The following is an 18519-nucleotide window of genomic DNA, read 5'->3' as shown; positions in this document are numbered from 1 at the left end:
GCCATAGCTCTCAACTACTACGCCGCCAGGGTTTCCTTGCCTAATCCTAGGAATTCCAAATTAAATTAGTAGAGAAAAGTCTTGAACAGAGTTGTGCTTGAGGAATGAAGGAGGAGAAATCAAAGGTTCAGGGGGGCAGTGAGGAAGCTACAGTAACTATTCCTGGAGAGTTTATGACTTTCTGATGTACAGCAAAGGTGTTGGTGGGGGGTGGAGAGCCGAGAGAGTAGGAACAGGTGGGGGGCCTGGTGCGGGGGGGATGGAGACAAAAGGAGGGATGTTTGGATGGAGTTCAAGGAAGGTGGCTCGAGTTAGCTGCTTAAACCAGCTTTACTATTTGGCAATCAATGTATATTTTTTATCTTCCTTTAAGCACATCCATCATCTTATTTCATCTATACAACCACGACACTTTCTGACAAATTAATCAAATATCCCTTTCTACTATTAAAAACTCAGGATTTAAGTTCACCTATGCTTTGGGCAGAGCCCATTTCAGTTTTGCATTGATGGAGGTGGTGGTGGAGGGTAGTCCGAAGACGTTTTCTGAGCATGAGCACAGCCCCTGCTTTTCTGTATGAGATCCTCAGCCACTAGATCAATCCAGTTTCTAGAACATTGCTCACCTCTCCTCCTTGTCATCAAGTTTTTTTCTGTTCTGGGCACAGAGGACAGGCAAGTAAATAATAGGATACAGTGACTGAGGCCTGTTAGGAACATTAGTCCAACTCTGCTTGGTGAGGTTGGCAAATGTATCCCAGCGAAGGCGGGAACATTTGAACGCGGCTCTTAAGAATAAGTTAGGGTTGTCTGAGAAGACGCCTGGCGGTACAGTGGTTATGCCTTAACCGAAAGGTCCGCGGTTCCAACCACGAGGGAGCCGCTCTGCAGGAGAAAGATGTGGCAGTCTGTGTCTTGGAAATCTTAAGGGGGAAGTTCTACTCTGTCCTATAGGGTTGCTATGAGTCAGAATCGACTCGATGGCAATGGGTTTGGCTTTTTTTTTAACTGTAGCTGTTATCAGGAACGAAGTCCCTGGAATCCTCACTTGTACCAAGCTCTATGCTGGGCTATTTCCTTAGGGCATCTCAAATGTTCATAAAGTCTATTCCAGCGTATATAATTCCCCCTTCTCTTTTACGAGAGGTTACTGAGGTTCAGAGAGGGTGTACTACTGCTGGCATGGGTCAAGAGATGTGGGGGCCGCGATTTGGGGTTTCAGAGCCGTCGCAGGCAAGTTCTTCCGACAGACGGACCTCCCGGGAAAGACCTAGCTCCGCACGTGGTATGGCCAAGAAGTGTGAGCAAGGCGACAGGGCAGCCTTCCCATCACCGCCCGCGGACCTGGGGGGCGGGGGGGCGACGGAAGGGTAGAATAGTTACCAAGCCATCCTGGAGCCTTCCTTCTGATTGGCCCGAGCTTCCGCAGCCGGAGTCTTTGGGCCCCAAAGAAGGGGAGGAGCGTCGGTATGGCGTCACCACTCCTCTCCCACACCCCGCCCGGTCCACCCCAATCTAGCCAGTCACCAGCCCACTTCTAGGGGCCCTATGTGACGCCACGACTCTCTCCCAGCCAACCGCGGCAGTGTGGGGGCGGGACTCCATGATCCCTTCCACCGCTCCTCCCCTTTCCTCTCTCTAACTCTTTATGCCCCTCCTCTTCCCACTTGTCCCTTCTCCCGAAGACCGCCCTCACGTTCTGTTTCAAAAGACTAGTTGCCCAATGAATAACAGGGCGGGCCTAGAGTGGCGGCCTCGTCTGCCAATGTTCAGACAGCGAGGGCGGAGCGCTCAGAGCGAGCCTCTGACGGCAGGCGGCGTGTGACGCAGTCGGGCCCTCTGCGCTTTGCGCCCGGAGCGGCGGTCGGTAGCGGTGGTAGTGGCGGCGACGGTTTCGTGGCGGCCGCGCGCTGCTCAGAGAGCGGCGGGTGGCGAACGGGCCTGGGCTCTCACTCCTGACACTTCCCCTCGCCCACCGCATCGCGGTAAGTCGGGAGCCGGAGCAGCGGCGGCCGGGGGCCGGCAGGCTCCTCCCCTCAGGGCGGGCGGCTGCGCGGGGCGTCCCAGGCCCTGTCAGCGCCGAAGTCTCGCGCCCGTCGCGCACCTTCTACCCTGAGGGAGGGGGCGGGGCCCACGATCCTGCGGCCCCCAGGCTTAGCTTTTTGGGCCCTGGGAGGGAATCGATGTGGTGGGGTCTGGACCGGGGGTGGGGGTGGGGAGGGGGTGGTCTCCAGTTGCAGCCCATGGGGATAGAGCATCCATTTAGCTGGTTGTACTGGTTTTTTTTACTCATTCATACGCTTGGCGGTGATAGGCGCCGGCGCTGGGCCGGCCTCGCCTTAAGACCCTGAGTATGATCTTCCCAGACTTTCTTGACGTTGGTGCAGAAATGGGTTTCATTTGCCATGTCTTTTGCACGAGACAAAGGTGGTAGGTGGGTGTGTTGGGAGTTTGCTAGCTTTCTAAGATAATATCTGAGAATTAGGATCGGTTCAGTGGAGTACAGGGTTATTTTCTGTTCTCCCACGTGTTCCGTGTAAAGCCAGATGAGAAACAACATTGGGTTCCTGGATAGTTATATAGAAATTATTTGAGCTAGTCACTCCCCTGCATCACATGCAAGCTGTACAGATGGAGAAACCGAGGCCTAGAGAAAGGACGGGATTAGCCAGACGTCCAGACTCAGTCTAGAAATTTTTTACTACACCCTCCTGGGAGGTCAGTCTTTGATTATTGAGGATTCCGGGGATGGGGAGGGGAGATATTCGATAGTTAGGAGTAGATGTAGTCTTAAAGAGCGTTTTGAATTTGAGTGTTGCTATCTCTTCAAAATAAGAGAGAAGCTTCATTAGTGGTACCCTTACCTAGACCAAGGGAACTAACCTTAAAAGTTGATTAAAGAACGTTTGTGGTGTTATGTATTGGAAACGAATTGATAAAACTACAAGTCGTTGGCTAGTTTCCCGTTTTAGATCTGAATTTTTGACCCGTGTTAGCGACTGTGGATTCTGAGGAGTCCAGTTAGTGACCCACAACAGCATTGGGAAGTATAGACAAGACGTATAAAGCTAGGCAGCGGTCACTTTGTAATTCTTGTACCTTGGAACTCCATGGTTCCTGTTTGGTGCAAAGTTCAAAATAAAGTATTCTGATAGAATAAAATGAGGGAATTAAACTCCGATTTGGAAGAAGCAGCTAACTGCAAGAAAAGAACAAGGATTATTCTCTTGGCAGTTTCATAAATTCAGAAAGAAATATTTGTTAACTGGGTGACAGATGGTATGTTTACTTGGAGAGAGAAGTTAGGATATCAAAGCCAGACATTGGACAGGATGGAGGTAATGGACATAAATACTTTGATAAAATTATTATTTTTTACTGTTTATTTAAGATTTAGAAATGGAATTACTAGTTTTGCCCCTTTGGTCTATTCTAGTCAGTCAGATTGTTACTTCTTGTTTATATGACAAAGCAAAAACTGAAAAATTTCGTAGTGTATGAGAGCAGACAAGAGCTGTAGTCTAAATACTAAGATGTGGACAGTGTGTGTTTTCTGTGACATTTTCTCAGTTCAAGCATTGCTTTCTTCTGGGAAGACTTTCCTGGCATTCTATCCCCCTCAAGCTTCCATAACACTTATTTGATACTTCTGTTTATAGCACATACAGTTTTGCATTTTAGCTGTTTAATTTTTTTTATTATACAGTGGTAAAATGTTGTTATCTTTGTATTCAGGTTGCTTGGCATGTAGTAGCCAAGCATGTGTTTGCTTGAATGAATAAACAAATACAGAGGAGTTACCTAAAAATAATCATAAGAGAGTCTGAGTATTTACATGCTTCTGAAATGTGAGGCCCAGATAAGAGAATTGATATAGCTTATATAATGTGTAATTTTTATTTTGGTACCTGAATTTATTCATGTCCGTTAGCTCCTAGATTTAAAAAAAAGAAAAAAAACCTAGTCCAGTGCCATCGAGTCGATTCCAACTCATAGCGACCCTATAGGACAGAGTAGAACTGCCCCACAGTTTCCAAGGAGCACCTGGTGGATTTGAACTGCCAACCCTTTGGTTAGCAGCCATAGCACTTAACCACTACACCACCAGGGTTTCCTGGATAGCTAAGAGCAAGTAGAATTTCTAGGGAACCAAACTTGCTGGCAGATTAGAAAAAATCGGTCGTATTATTTTATTGTATTATATTATCAGTTATATTATTTATTTGCTGACAGTTAACCTAGAAGTAAGGGATAGTAGCTCTGATGTTTATTTCCAATAAAGAGCATATCTGTAATTATGCAGTTTGTTGAAAGATTAGGGGATTTAGAAATTTAGAGATTTAAAAATAGGTATTAGAGGCACGGATTGTGTTAGAAGTGGGATTAGAGCCCATGCCTCCATTCAGAGACCGGAATGCCTGCAGGCAAGGTGTGCACCTTGAGTCTGGTGCCTTACACTACTCAGCCATTCTGACAAGTACAGCCAGAATGATCCTTAGAAGCAAGGATGATGAGACTTTGTCTCTTGTACTTTGGACATGTTATCAGGAGGGACCAGTTCCTGGAGAAGGACATCACTCTTGGTAAAGTAGAAACAAACAAACAAAAAAAACCCTGCTGCTGTTGAGTCAATTCTGACTCATAGCAACCCTATAAGACAGGGTAGAACTGTCTCATAGAGTTTCTAAGGAGTGCCTGATAGATTCTAACTGCCGACCTTTTGGTTAGGAGCTGTAGCTCTTAACCACTACTCCACCAGGGTTTCTGGTAAAGTTGAAGGTCAGTGAAAAAGAGGAAGATCCTCCATGAGATGGATTGGCACAGTGGACTCAAACATAACAATTGTGAGAATGGTACATGACCAGGCTGTGTTTCGTTCTGTTGTATGTAGGGTCGCTATGAGTTGAAACCAACTTTATGGCACCTAACAACAACAACATTAGAAGCAAGGAATTTGAATAATGTTTCTTGAGAATTTGGTATACCTTTTTGCGTTTGAAGTTGACCCAAACTATTTGACACAGTATGTCTCCAGAGCAAAGTTTCTCAACCCGCCACTATGAACATTTTGGGCCAAATAATTCTTTGCTGTGGAGGCTGCCTTGTGTATTTTAGAGTGTGTAGTAGTATTTTTTTTTTTTTTTTAGTAGTATACTTGGCCTTTACCCGCTAGATGCCTTTAGTACCCCCACTCCCCAAGTTACAGCAGCCAAGAATGTCTCCAGACATTGTCACATGTCCCATGAGAGGCAAAATTACCTGATAGAGACCATTGCTCTAAAGAAAACATTTCCAGTATTTTAGTAAAATACCTTTATCTTGCCAGGTGTTTGCTTGTAAAGCTCATTAGTAAGTTGTATTTTTTAAAAATTTAACTTGAACCAAGGTGCCCATCAATGGATGAATGGATAAATTATAGTATATTCACTCAATGGAATACTATGCATTGATAAAGAACAATGATGAATCCGTGAAACATTTCATAAGATGGAGGAATCTGGAACGCATTATGCTGAGTGAAATTAGTCAGTTGCAAAAGGGCAAATATCGTATGAGACCACTATTATAAGAACTCGAGAAACAGTTTAAACAGAGAAGAAAATATTCTTTGACGGCTACAAGAGTGGGGAGGGAAGGAGGGGGTATTCACTAATTAAATAGAAGACAACTATATTAGGTGAAGGGAAAGGCAACACATAATACAGGAGAGGTCAGCACAACTGGGCTAAACCAAGAGCAAAGAAGTTTCCCCGATAAACTGAACACTTTGAAGACCAGCGTAGTGGGGCGGGAGTTTGGGAACCATGGTTTCAGGGGACATCTAGGTCAATTGGCGTAATAAAATCTATTAAGAAAATGTTCTGCGTCCCACTTTGGAGAGTGGCATCTGGGGTCTTAAATGCTAGCAAGTGGCCATCTAAGATGCATCAATGGGTCTCATCCCACCTGGAGCAAAGGAAAATGAAGAACACCAAAGACACAAGGTAATTTTGAGCCCAAGAGACTACATCAGCCTGAGGCCAGAAGAACTAGTTGGTGCCCGGCTACAACTGATGACTGCCCTGACAGGGAACACAACAGAACCCCTGAGGGAGCAGGAGGGCAGTGGAATGCAGACCTTAAGTTCTTGGTAAAAGACCAGACTTAATGGTCTGACTGAGACTAGAAGGACCCCAGAGGTCATGGTCCCCAGACCCTCTTTTGGCCCAAGACAGGGACCATTCCCAAAGCCAACTCTTCGGACAGGGATTGGACTGGACTGTGGGATAGAAAATAATATTGGTGAGAAGTGGGCTTCTTGGATCAAGTAGACACATGAGACTATGTGGGCAGCTCCTGTCTGGAGGAGAGATGCGAGGGCAGAGGGGGTCAGAAGCTGGCCAAATGGCCACGAAAATAGAGAGTAGAGAGAAGGAGTGTGCTGTCTCATTACTGGGAGAGCAACTAGGGGTATATAGCAACTAGGAGTATTTGTATGAGAGACCGATTTGATTTGTAAACTTTCACTTAAAGCACAACAAAAATTAATTAAAAAAAATACATACTTGAAAAACCATTGAATTGCCAAGGTCTGGTACTTAGGAAGTAGAAAAGCAAAGAGTCCAAGAGTCACTTCCTTTAGTTTCTCCTTTCATTTTTGTGATAACCTCCTTTTCTGTGGGATAAGAGAAATCAGGGTCTTGTTTGAAAGGGGATAGGCTATTGGGCAAATACCCGTTTCTATTTTTGTGGAAGAGAGCAAAGAGCTTGTTGTTGAATTGATATAATTAAATGTGATGTTATGTGATTCCATTAGCCTTCCATTTTACTTATAGACTTGATGCCACATGAATATTAATTGATCAGAGTCTTGTCCCACTGTGCAAAATAACTTCATAAATACTGAGAATTATTTGTCATTTTGAAGAATTTGTACTTAATTCAGTATAATGGGAAACCATTGCAAGTTTTTTAGTAGGACAAAAATGATTTCCTGAAATATAGTTCTAATTAGGTAAGTCTGAAACTAAGAGTGATTTTTTGTTAAAATTTCTATTGTACTTTAAGGGAAAGTTTACAAATAAAGTCAGTCTCTCATACAAGAATTTGTCTAGTTGCTTTCCAGCTAATGAGACAGCAGGCTCCTTCTCTCCACTCTGTATTTCAGTGTCCATTCAGCCATCTTCTGTCCCTCTCTGCCTTCTCATCTCCCCTATAGACAGGAGCTGCCCACATAGTCTCATGTGCCTACTTGAGCCAAGAAGCTCACTTCTCACCAGTATCATTTTCAATCTTATTGAAACTGAGTGATTTTAAGCTGGTATGGCTAGTTGGGTAGGTTGGAAGATGTGAAACTGGAGGGAGGCAGATGAGTTAGGAAGAAGCTATAACAATAGTCCCACCATCCGTCTGTCAGTTTGTCATACTTTGGTGGCTTGCGTGTTGCTATGATGCTGAAAGTTGTGCCACTGGTATTTCACATACCAACAGGGCCACCCATAATGGACAGATTTCAGTAGAGCTTCTAGACTAAGACAGACTAGGAATAAAGGCCTGGTGATCTGCTTCCAAAAATTAGCCAGTGAAGACATTATGAGTCACAACAGAGCATTGTCCAACTTGCTTGCACTGGACAAATCATCAGAAGGGTTTGATTGCTATTGTTGTTGTCAGGTTGATTCCAACTTGCTAAAGGAGGACTTTGTTGAGTGAAGGAGAGGGTCAATGAGGGTGAGAGAGACCCTCAGTGAGATGAATTGGCTCAACAGCTGCAACACTGTACTTAAACATGCCAGCAATGGTGAGAGTGACCCAGAACCAGGCAACATAAGGCCACCATGAGTTGGACTCCACTTGACAGCAGTTGTCTGTCTGTCTGTCTATCTATAACTGTAGTCTAGGATAGCAGTTCTCAAACTTTTGGGTCTCTGGATTTCTTTACACTTATAAAAATTACAGAGGACTCCAAACAGCTTTTGTTTATATGGGTTATATGTATTGATATTTGCCATATTAGAAATTAGAACAAAATTTTTAATGTGATCAGATTGATTTAATAATAAACTCATATTCAACATAAATGACACAGTTTTCATGAAAAATAACTGAAAATATAGAAAGGTGCATTATTTTACGTTTTTGCAAATCTTTTTAATATCTGGTTTAATAGAAGACAGCTGGCTTTTCAGATCTTTTGCATTCAGACTGTTCATATGTTGTTTTGATTGAAGTATATGGAGAAAACCTAGCCTCAGAAAGGTATGTATTTGGGAAAGGGTGGGATATTTTAATAGCTGTTTTGCATAATTGTAGATACTCTCCTTTGACACTATACCCAAACTTGACAAGTAGTTGTTTCTTAAAGGTTACAATTTGGAATCTGAAACTAATTTCATTGAATTTTTTGTACTCTGTTACATTAAAATCCACTGGTCATTTGGAAGTCATTGGTTCACTAAGTTAGCCAGATCTTCCGAATGTTAACAAGTTTCATTATACTGCTGTTGATACTACCACCCATCTCATCAGTTGTCATTTTTAAGAATTTGGAAGCAGCCAAGCTCATAGTGACAAATGCAAGTTTTCCAGAATTTGGATTTTTGCATCAAGACTGAATAACCATAGTTTGTCATTTATTCTTTGAAATAAAAATGGTGTTCCATGAAGAAAATTTGCTAGGTCGGCTCTCTAATGAAAGTAATCACACAAGTGCTTTTCCTTGAGACAGCCCTTTTATGTTACTGTGCAGAAGTGCTTCATGAGTTCTTCTCATTTCATCCCAAAGAGTAATGATGCCTGGTCCTGCGTCATCCTCACAATTGCCAGCCTGTTCAAGTCCATTGCGGCTATTGTGCCAGTCTATCTCACCGAAGGTCTCCCATGTCCTCATTAGCCCTGTACTTCACCAAACATGACGTCCTCTGGCATCGTGTTTGGTGACGTAGAGGGCTAATGATCCCTCCTGATGGCGTATCCAAAGCAAGTGAGTTGGACAGTGTTCTGTTGTGATCCATAAGGTTTTCACTGGCTGATTTTTGGAAGTAGATCACCAGGCCTTTCTTCATAGTTTGTCTTTAGTCTGGAAGTTCTGCTGAAACCTGTCCATCATGGGTGACCATGTTGGTATTTGAAATACTGGTGGCATAGGCTCCAGAATGATAGCAACACAAAGGCCCCATGGTGTGACAAACTGACAGGTGATGACTGACCTCATGGACCCCCTGAGAGGGATGTTGGGGACTTCTAGGAGCCTGTGGATCACACTGGTCTAGGACGGTGATTTTCCACACTGGTTCACAGAGCCCCTAAGCTTCCTTGGAGAGTTGAGCTGATGGGGCTCTATTGTACCCCGTTTATCTCAGCCAGAGCAGCTTTTGCTTTTGTTTGTGTTATGTATTGGGTTACATAACTAAAAATATTGGGAAAAAACATTGGTCAAGGGAAAAAGAATTGAGCTTTTGAATAAGGGCTGTCTGTAGCAAGAAGGGAACAGTTTGTCTTCCATGAACATGTTTTGCATTCACTCATCACTTCACACTTTGCTTGGTCTCACTTCCACATGTTCTTTTGATGCAAAGGTTACTGGGTATTTGTACATAGAGCCCAAAGAATAAGCTTCTTAAGGAATAGGCAAATTAATTTGTAAATTCAAAAGATATGGGTACTTAGGAATGAGGAGAGGGGTATGAGGTGAGTGGAAGAAAATGAGTGAACAGAGTGACAGTATATTGGGGGTGGTGGTGTTTGTTTTTGTTGTTTGCAGTGGCGCTTAATGGTTGTGCTAAGAGGTCAGAGGATGGCACTTAAGTATTAGGAAATAAGAAACCATATTAGGAATGAAGTTCTAGTTAAGTGTTGACCGGCCAAGGTTTAGATTGAGGGAAAAAGGTTTATTACATTTTTTTCTAATTAAGAAATATTGTAAAATGTCAGTTGAAAAGCTAAACAAAAAGTCAGCTTTTGAAGACCTTTAGTTTGAGGCAGCTTTCTATTTCTAACAGTTGTTTGCTGTAGGCCACATAACCTCCATTGTTCAGATGTAGAAATTGAGGTTTAAAAGGTTAAATAGTATAACTTAGTACAATTACATAGTAGTAAATGGCAGAGAGTTTTTTCTTTTTTTATCTTTTTATTTTGAAATAATTGTAGATTTACAGAGAGTTGCAGTGATAGTGAGTGGCAGAGGGTTTAAACACAGATTTGCTTCATTCCAGAGGTCATGTATTCGTTTCACTATTTTTGTTTGTAAAATGATGGTCCATGAATTAACAGGATGAGAATGATGCTACTCAGTATTACAAAGAAGCAGCTATATTACATGCTATGAATTATTTAAAATCCATTTATACCCCAGTAGGGAGAATTGGACACAAGACAAGATGCTTTTTACCAGAGCAGCAAACAGCTTATAAACTCGAATGGCAGGGATAACAACAAGTACATTGCATAACTAAAAACAGCTGGGAGACATTGGTTTATATAATAGGGATTGGAAATGGGTAGGAGAAGGGAAATGCTTTTGTTGTGATAAGAGTCTGAAGTGTATAATCTGGGACCATTTTGTGAAGCAGGAGAAGCTTGAACAGCAATATTTAGAAAGAAAAGGGGACATAGTTTTTAGAGAGAAGAGTGAATGTTCTAACCGAGGAAATGGCTTGATCAAGGGATCAGTCATAGGAAGGAAACTGTGAAACAGCTTTAGGGCAGCAGATAGTTTGGGGTGTGATATTAGGTAATTAAAAAAAAAAAGTTGTTGAGTCTATTCTGACTCTTGGCAGCCCCATGTGTGTCAGAGTAGAACTGTACTCAGTAGGATTCTCAGTGCTGATTTTCTGGAAGTAGATTATCAGGCCATTCTTTCAAGTTGCTTCTGGGTGAACTCAAACCTCCAACTAACAGTTTGTGCCTCTGAGGGATGCCATTAGGTGATTAAGACTAGGCTAATCTCTTCTTGGAATTCTAACTATCCCTCCCTTCCCCTCCCTCCTTTCTCATCCAAGGTAAAAAAGTGACTGTGATTTTTCCATTCAGTTTAACTGTGGATGATAATCCTATGTTTTGTGAAGATTAAATGGAAAGAATGTATTGAAAAAAATCCTTTGTAAACTGCAAAGTACTATTCAAGTCCATTCATATAACAAATATTTTTTATTTCTGCTCTTTATGGAGTTTGATACAAAAGAACTCAGTGAAGTTGAAGGAGAAACATTACTTCCCATTTGGGTAACTTTCTGGAATTAGAACCAAACTGGGAATGTCTTGGGAAGCTTGTTTAGTTATTCATATAGCCTGTAGCAATGGCAGCTGCTTGGTTGTCATCATGTTTCAGGATCTGGTCTGTCACTTTCCTGGACAGAAATTGTACCTAGAAGTTTTGTCCTTGTACCCAGAGTTTACAGGCTTACAAAAGTTGGATGTATAAACTAGGACATCAGTTTATTGAGTATCAGTTGGGACGTTGTGAAAGAATAGTCCAATCCATTGACTGGACTGCTGGTCCAGTGTGAATACGAAAGGCTGCCTCTTTCTTATATCTGAGAGTTTGAATTATTAATTAGAAGATTGAACATAGAGTGCAAAGTAAAATTAAGGGCATTGTCTCTTTCGGTATAGCGCTATTTCGTTTTTATGTTTTCTTTCAGAATATGTCTTTTACGAAAATTTCAATGTGTGTGTATGCAAATCCATCTATAACGGAAATCTATGCAGGAAATTTCATCTAGGCCATGGGGATGCCTGGTAAATTGTTATTAATCCATAGGAAGATTACCTCTCTGGTGACTAGAACATTCATATTTGCAGAGAAATTTTCTTTCCCCTGACAGTGCTGATCAATATGGTCAGATTTTGGTTTTATAGATTTCTCATTGATAGTGAATGCAAAGTTACTTTCCTTTAGGTAACAGTGTTCTTTCTTAGGCCAGGTTATATAGGAAAGGGTAAAAACTGAGATGTATCATATGCGTTCATATATTTGGATGGATTTAAATGTTCTGTACCTTTCAATCTTGTATGATTACTCTGCCTCTATTTTTTTAGTTTACTTTTTTTATTGATAAAAATACAGATAACAGAACATTTGCCAGTTCAACAATTTTTACATGTCCAGTTCAGTGACATTGATTACATTCATTACGTTGTGCAGCCATTACCACTATCCTTTTCTAAGTTATTTCACCACCTTTGAAAGAAACTCAGTGCCCCCTAATTCTGCCTTTTTTTTTTTTTAGTGGATTTTACTACTTTATATTTTTAATGGAAAAATTGCAGTTAATACAAATATCTATGTTCTTTGGATCTTTTTTTAAATAGAGGAAATAAAACATTATAGAAAAATTTAGGTCCTTTGAATTCTCATTCCCCTTTCTGTCTCTAGAGGCAACTACTTTCATGAATTTGGTGTGTATTTTTCTAGTCTCCATTAATTTTACTGTATGTAGTGTACCTGTAAATAACTGTGTTATCTTTTCTGTTGTGCATAAATGTATCTTTTTGCAGCTTTTTTCAATAAATATGGTTTACTTGAAACCACCTTTCAAAGGATAACTTTGTCCAGATGCTCTGGTAGTGCCTTTGTACCATATTCTTGCTACATAGTAGAGTGCCCTGATTCACTCCTTTAGTCAGTTGTTACTAATATGAGGTCTTGACATCATAATGAACTGGTGAGGACATTTATTGTGTGCTTGCTGTGTGACAGAAACTGAGCTTGGTGTAGAAATGCAAGGCCAGATAGGTGCACAAATACCTATCCTTAACTGTGTATTTTACTTATTTTACGTTCTTTCCCCTCTTCCTCTTCCTGATCCCTCAAGGTCTAGCTCACATTCTAAATCCTCCAGGAAGTTTCCCTCAGATTTCCTTCTTATATTCTGACCTGATTTTGATTTCTTATCTTGCTTCTTGGCACTTAGGTACTGTTGACATTTTAAGGCCTGGTCCCATCTCTAATTAGGTCAGAGGTCACATCCAAAGCCTACCAGGGCCAGGCTAGTTAACAACAGACACAAACACATAAACAGTTCTACATAATCACATACATGTACATATAATATGCTGTAGCTGTTAGTTGCTGTTGAATTGATTTTAACTCATGGCGCCCCCATGCATATGTACCGTACATATATATCATGGACTAAACAAAAAATGTCTACTGGTTGCATCCATCCATTTTGTAATTGCTTTCTTTTTGCAGCCTCTGAATTAGATGATAAATTCCACCAGGAATCTTAATCTTTCATGGTTTCCTTTGTTTTTAATTTGGTGTAGCATAATTTTATTTATTTATTTTTTGTGACTGTTGCAACAGTGAGTCTCAGTTGCCCTAACCCCACCAGCTGAAGCACACTCAGGCACATCTTTTTTTTTTTAATTAACTTTTATTGTGCTTTAAGTGAACGTTTACAAATCAGGTCAGTCTTATACAAAAATTTACATACACCTTGCCATACACTCCTAATTGCTCTTCCTCCAATGAGACAGCACAGTTCTTCCCTCCACTCTCTCTCCTCGTGTCCATTCGGGTAGCTTCTTGCCCCCTCTGCCCTCTCATCCCCCCTCCAGACAGGAGATGCCAAAATAGCCTCATGTGTCCACTTGATCCAAGAAGCTCATTCTTCACCAGTATCATTTTCCACCACCTATTCCAGTCCAGTACCTATCTGAAGAGTTGGCTTTGGGAATGGTTCCTGTCCTGGGCTAAGAGAAGGTCTGGAGACCATGGCCTCTGGGGTCTCTCTAGTCCCAGTCTGACCATTAAGTCTGGCCTTTTTACAAGAATTTGGGGTCTGCATCCCGCTCCTCTCCTGCTCCCTCAGGGTTTCTCTGTTGAGTTCCCTGTCAGTGCAGTCATCGGTTGTGGCCAGGCACCATCTAGTTCTTCTGGTCTCAGGCTGATGTAGTCTCTGGTTTATGTGGTCCTTTCTGTCTCTTTGGCTCATAATTACTTTGAGTCTTTGGTGTTCTTCATTCTTCTTTGCTCCAGGCGGGTTGAGACCAATTGATGCATCTTAGATGGCCGCTTGCTAGCGTTTAAGACCCCAGACGCCACTCTCCAAAGTGGGATGCAGAATGGTTTCTTAATAGATCTTATTATGTCAATTGACTTAGATGACCCCTGAAACCATGAGCCCCAAACCCCCGCCTCTGCTACGCTGGCCTTTGAAGCATTCGGTTTGTTCAGGAAACCTCTTTGCTTTTGGTTTAGCCCAGTTGTGTTGACCTCTTCTGTATTGTGTATTGTCTTTCCCTTCACCTAAAATAAAACCTATCTGCTATCTAATTAGTAAATGCCCCCTCCCTTTCTCCCTCCCTGCCCCCTCTCGTAACCATCAAAGAATATTTTCTTCTCTGTTTAAACTGTTTCTCCAGTTCTTATAACAGTGGTCTTACACAATATTTATCCTTTTGCAGTTGACTGATTTCACTCAGCATAATGTCTTCCAGATTTCTCCATGTTATGAAATGTTTCATGGATTCATCATTGTTCTTTATTGATGCATAGTATTGTGTGAATATACCATAGTTCATTTAACCATTCATCTTTTGATGGGCACCTTGGTTGCTTCCATGTTTTTGCTATTGTAAACAGTGCTCCACTGAACATGGGTGTGCACATATCTGTTCGTGTAAAGGCTCTTATTTTTTAGGATATATTCCAAGGAGTGGGATTGCTGGATCGTGTGGTAGTTCTAGCTTTTTAAGGAAGCGCCAAATCGATTTCCAAAGTGGCTGTGCCATTTTACATTCCCACCAGCAGTGCATAAGTGTTCCAGACTCTCCACAGCCTCTCCAACATTTATTATTATGTGTTTTTTGGATTAATGCCAGCCTTGTTGGAGTGAGATGGAATCTCATTGTAGTTTTGATTTTCATTTCTCTAATGGCTAATGTTCGTGAGCATTTCCTCATGTGTCCGTTAGTGGCACTTAGGCACATCTTTGCAGAACTGATAGTCAATTTTGAAAATGGCACATGTCTAATAATAACAATAACAATTGTTATCATTGTGTACATTTATAAAGTGTTTATGAAGCCAACCAGGTTATTCAGTAACACTACTAGAAAATATGGCTGTTCGGTTCCTGACCAAAGGGAGAACCATTTTGAGCTTGAGTCTCATTTGGAAGTTACCCTTCTCATAAAGAGGACAAAATACCAAGCATCACTCTCATCTCCCTTTAGTGATTTTTTACATTTTTTCTTATTGTACTTTAGATGCAGGTTTACAGAACAAACTAGCTTCTCATTAAACAGTTAGTATGCATATTGTTCTGTGACATTGGTTATCAACCCCATGACATGTCAACATTCTACCCTTCTCGACCTTTGGTTCCCTTTTACCAGCTTTCCTGTCCCCTCCTGCTTTCTAGTCTTTGCCCCTGGGCTGGTGTACCTCTTTAGTCTCTTTTTGTTTTATGGGCCTGTCTAATCTTTGATTGAAGGGTGAGCATAATTTTATTTTTAAGTTAGACTTTATTTCTAAAGTAAGTTAATCATTCAGTCTGTGTTTAAAAACACGGTAGTGGTGATCGTCATTAATTTAAAAGATGAGTACATCCGTATTTCATTCTCTGTCAGATTCTGGTATAGTAAAATGACCAGTACTGTCTTCTACCCTGGAGAAGCTCATTGTATATGATGAAAAGGACTGGTGGAAGAGGGGACTTGTTAGGTGCCATCCAGTTGGTTCTGACTTATAGTGACCCTGTGTATAACAGAGTGCCATCTTCACAATTGATGTTATGTTTGAGCCCATTGTGCAATCACTGTGTCAGTCCATCTTATTGAAGGTATTCTTCTTTTTCATTGACCCTGTACTTTACCTAGCATGATGTCCTTCTCCAGGGACTGGTACCTACTGATAACATGTCCAAAGTAAGTGAGATGAAGTCTCATCTTCCTCACTTCTAAGAAGGGCTTTGAACTAGTCCTTCCTCGGGTTAGTTATGGCTAAGGAAGTAAAACCGGGACAGACCCAAATTTTTAAAATTTGGGTGAACCAGAACGGGAAAAATTACAGGGCAGAGCTCTGCCAGAAACCTGACCTCCCTCTTAGAAAACAAGGATGCTTATGCTTTGCATAGCAACCACATCTCTTGCCCGTGGGATTTTGAGCAGAGTCAGAAATAGAGATGCCTGCCCAAAGATGGATGTTGGCCAGCTGTGCTGCTTTGAATGCTTGTTGCTCTCCATAGTTCTGGTAATAATCCAGCCTCACGCATCAGGCTCCTGAAAGGGTTCACTACGCCTCTTCGAGTCTCCCATTCCAGGGCTTTAGCGTGTAATTTTTCCTCTTAGATTATGATTCTGGATTACCCAAATTGTAAAAATTCAACTATGATTCCAGTTTTGCTTCGTCAGCCGTGACTGAACCAGTTTCAAGCCCTGCTTCTAAGGCTTATTCTGGCTGTGCTTCTTCCAAGACAGATTTGAGGGTTAAAACAAAAATCACACCCACTGCCATGGAGTCAACTGTGAGTCATAGCGACTGTAGGACAGAGTAGAGCTGCCCCATAGAGTTTCCAAGGCTGTCATCTTTACAGAAGCAGATTCTCACTCTTTCTCCCACCAAGCAGCTGGTGGGTTAGGAGGTGTCAAAGGTTGCATTCCCTGGGAAGCAAACTCTGAATTGGAGAATGTCTTGCAGATTTATTAGGGAGTGCTCTTGGAATCACAACCTATGGAAGAGAGGGGAAAAAGCAGGATTGGGATGAGAGAGAAATTGAGTTGTGATGTTGCCTTAATGAAAGTCTCATCCAATCCCATGAAGAGTATGAAGTTGGGATCACCCTTCAGAATTTTCCTGAGTTGGGGCAGCTTTTGACCATGGATATAGGCTGTCACCAGAAGGAGGTGTGACCTTGGGTGAGGCCACTCTTCAGCTGAGGCAGTTCTGAAAAGGGCTGACAGCTGAGGGCTGTCTCCTGGTAGCACTTTGCAGCAGCTGGTGCGACAGATCCTTTAGTCTTTTCCTGTGTGTAAACCTTTTGTTGTTACTTTATAACAGTAGACTCATACAATATTTGTTTTTTTGCAATTGACTTATTTAACTCAGCATAACGTCCTCTAGATTCATCTGTGTTGTGAGATGTTTCACGAATTGGTTGTTACTCTTTCTCATTGTGTAGCATTCTGTTGTGTGTATGTACCAGTTTATTAGTCCATTCATCTGTTTATGGGCACTTAAGTTGCTTTCGCCTTTTCGTTATTGTGAATAATGCTTCAGTGAACATGGGTGTGCGTATGTCTATTTGTGTGACGTCTCTTATTTCTAGGAGTGGGATTGCTGAATAATATGATATTTCTGTTTCTAGCTTTTTGAGGAGAATTCTTTAGCATTAAAGGGATGTCTGTGTAGTTGATGTATCACAGCGACTACTGTAGAGAGCTAGGGCCAAGGTAGGTACGTGCAAACAAATAATGTGCTGCGGAAGCCCAGAGGAATGACTAATTGCTAGAGAGAGTTAGAGAATGCTTACAGAAGTGTTGACATTTAAGATTAGGGAGGGGACATTTTTCATTGAGTCAGTGACATTTACACAGAATTAGGAAAAGGAATGGTTTGTTTGAATAGGAAAGGGTGAAATATATTATCAGTTCTTTAGTTTCTAGCAATTAGGATAAAAACCATGAGGCTGTTTCTAAAATCTTGGTTTGCTTTCATGGTGATAATTCTGAAGAATTTCTAAGGAAATACTGTGATCAGGCTTAGAGACTGAGACAAGCTCATGTTTGCCAGAACCAAGAAGAAAGGCTTAGCTTGAGTGAGAAGCTTTTTTCCAGGGATCTTATTTGGATTTGCTCCCTGCACTGTCCCATGTTCTTGGGTCTGAAACTGATGAATTTCCATAATACTGTACATATTCTTGTTTGTAGTCTCACTTTCTTCCTAGGATTGAGGGTGTCCATGGGGAGTTAGAAGATAGGTTAAACTGTGGCTCCACCACTTACCAGTTCTCTGACCTTGGGAAACTTGTTAAATATCTGATCCTGTTTTCTCACATGTAAAATACAGGTAGTGATGGATAATACCAACCTTTTAGAGTTGTTGAGATAAATATGTACAAGAACTCTAAACTGTGAGGTGTTACCCAGGATATTGTTAATACTACTGAATATCATTTTGTGAAATATGTGATGCTAGGCTTCTGTGTTAGGATGAGGTTATTAACCAAAATTTGATTGCTAGGAGCTGAGGGTTTGGAGTAGTAGAGGCTATAACTCAAAACAGCAGTATAAGAGAGATTGTGTTCAAAATGAGTTGGTAGAGGAGAGCTAAGCCCCAACACAACTGTCAGTTCTGAATCTACCATTGAAAAGCAAGTGTAGCCAGAATCATAGATGTCTGGCCCAAAGACTTCAGCTAAGTGTTTCTAAGAGTATTTCCTCTGGAAAACATAGTCACTGGTTGATATGGTAAAGGCACAATCTGTCTCTTTGTGACACCTGATCAACTGGGAAGGCAGGAAACTTCAAGCAGATCTCATTACTGAATGATAAATGGTGATGAAATATAGCCTCTAGTTCTAAGTTGAATGC

The 18519-nt window shown here is 41.5% G+C and overlaps 2 protein-coding genes across 10 annotated transcripts in view; one reads left to right on the top strand and one right to left on the bottom strand.

Annotated features, from left to right (window-relative positions):
* Positions 1 to 1460, bottom strand: part of PGAP2 (post-GPI attachment to proteins 2) — a 31400-nt gene extending 29940 nt beyond the window's left edge. Inside the window, exon 1 of one of the 5 annotated variants that reach the window (XM_049890002.1) lies at positions 1384 to 1460. Coding sequence is in view for 3 of the 5 variants with exons in the window: in XM_049890009.1 (XP_049745966.1) it covers positions 1384 to 1391 (8 nt within the window). In the remaining 2 variants the exon portion in view is untranslated. The remainder of the gene's footprint in view (positions 1 to 1383) is intronic. The other 4 variants (XM_049890009.1, XM_049890000.1, XM_049890008.1 and 1 more) reach the window with 4 other exon arrangements.
* A 338-nt stretch (positions 1461 to 1798) lies between these two features.
* NUP98 (nucleoporin 98 and 96 precursor) overlaps positions 1799 to 18519 on the top strand; it is a 108676-nt gene continuing 91955 nt past the window's right edge. For all 5 annotated transcript variants that reach the window (XM_049889980.1, XM_049889982.1, XM_049889979.1 and 2 more), the window contains exon 1: positions 1799 to 1985. The gene's annotated coding sequence lies outside the window, so the exon portion shown is untranslated. The remainder of the gene's footprint in view (positions 1986 to 18519) is intronic.

This window comes from Elephas maximus, chromosome 7 (assembly GCF_024166365.1).
Source record: "Elephas maximus indicus isolate mEleMax1 chromosome 7, mEleMax1 primary haplotype, whole genome shotgun sequence".
NCBI classification, from domain to species: Eukaryota; Metazoa; Chordata; class Mammalia; order Proboscidea; family Elephantidae; genus Elephas; species Elephas maximus.
Note: the sequence above shows the minus strand (reverse complement) of the source record. Positions and strands in the feature narration are given on the sequence as shown.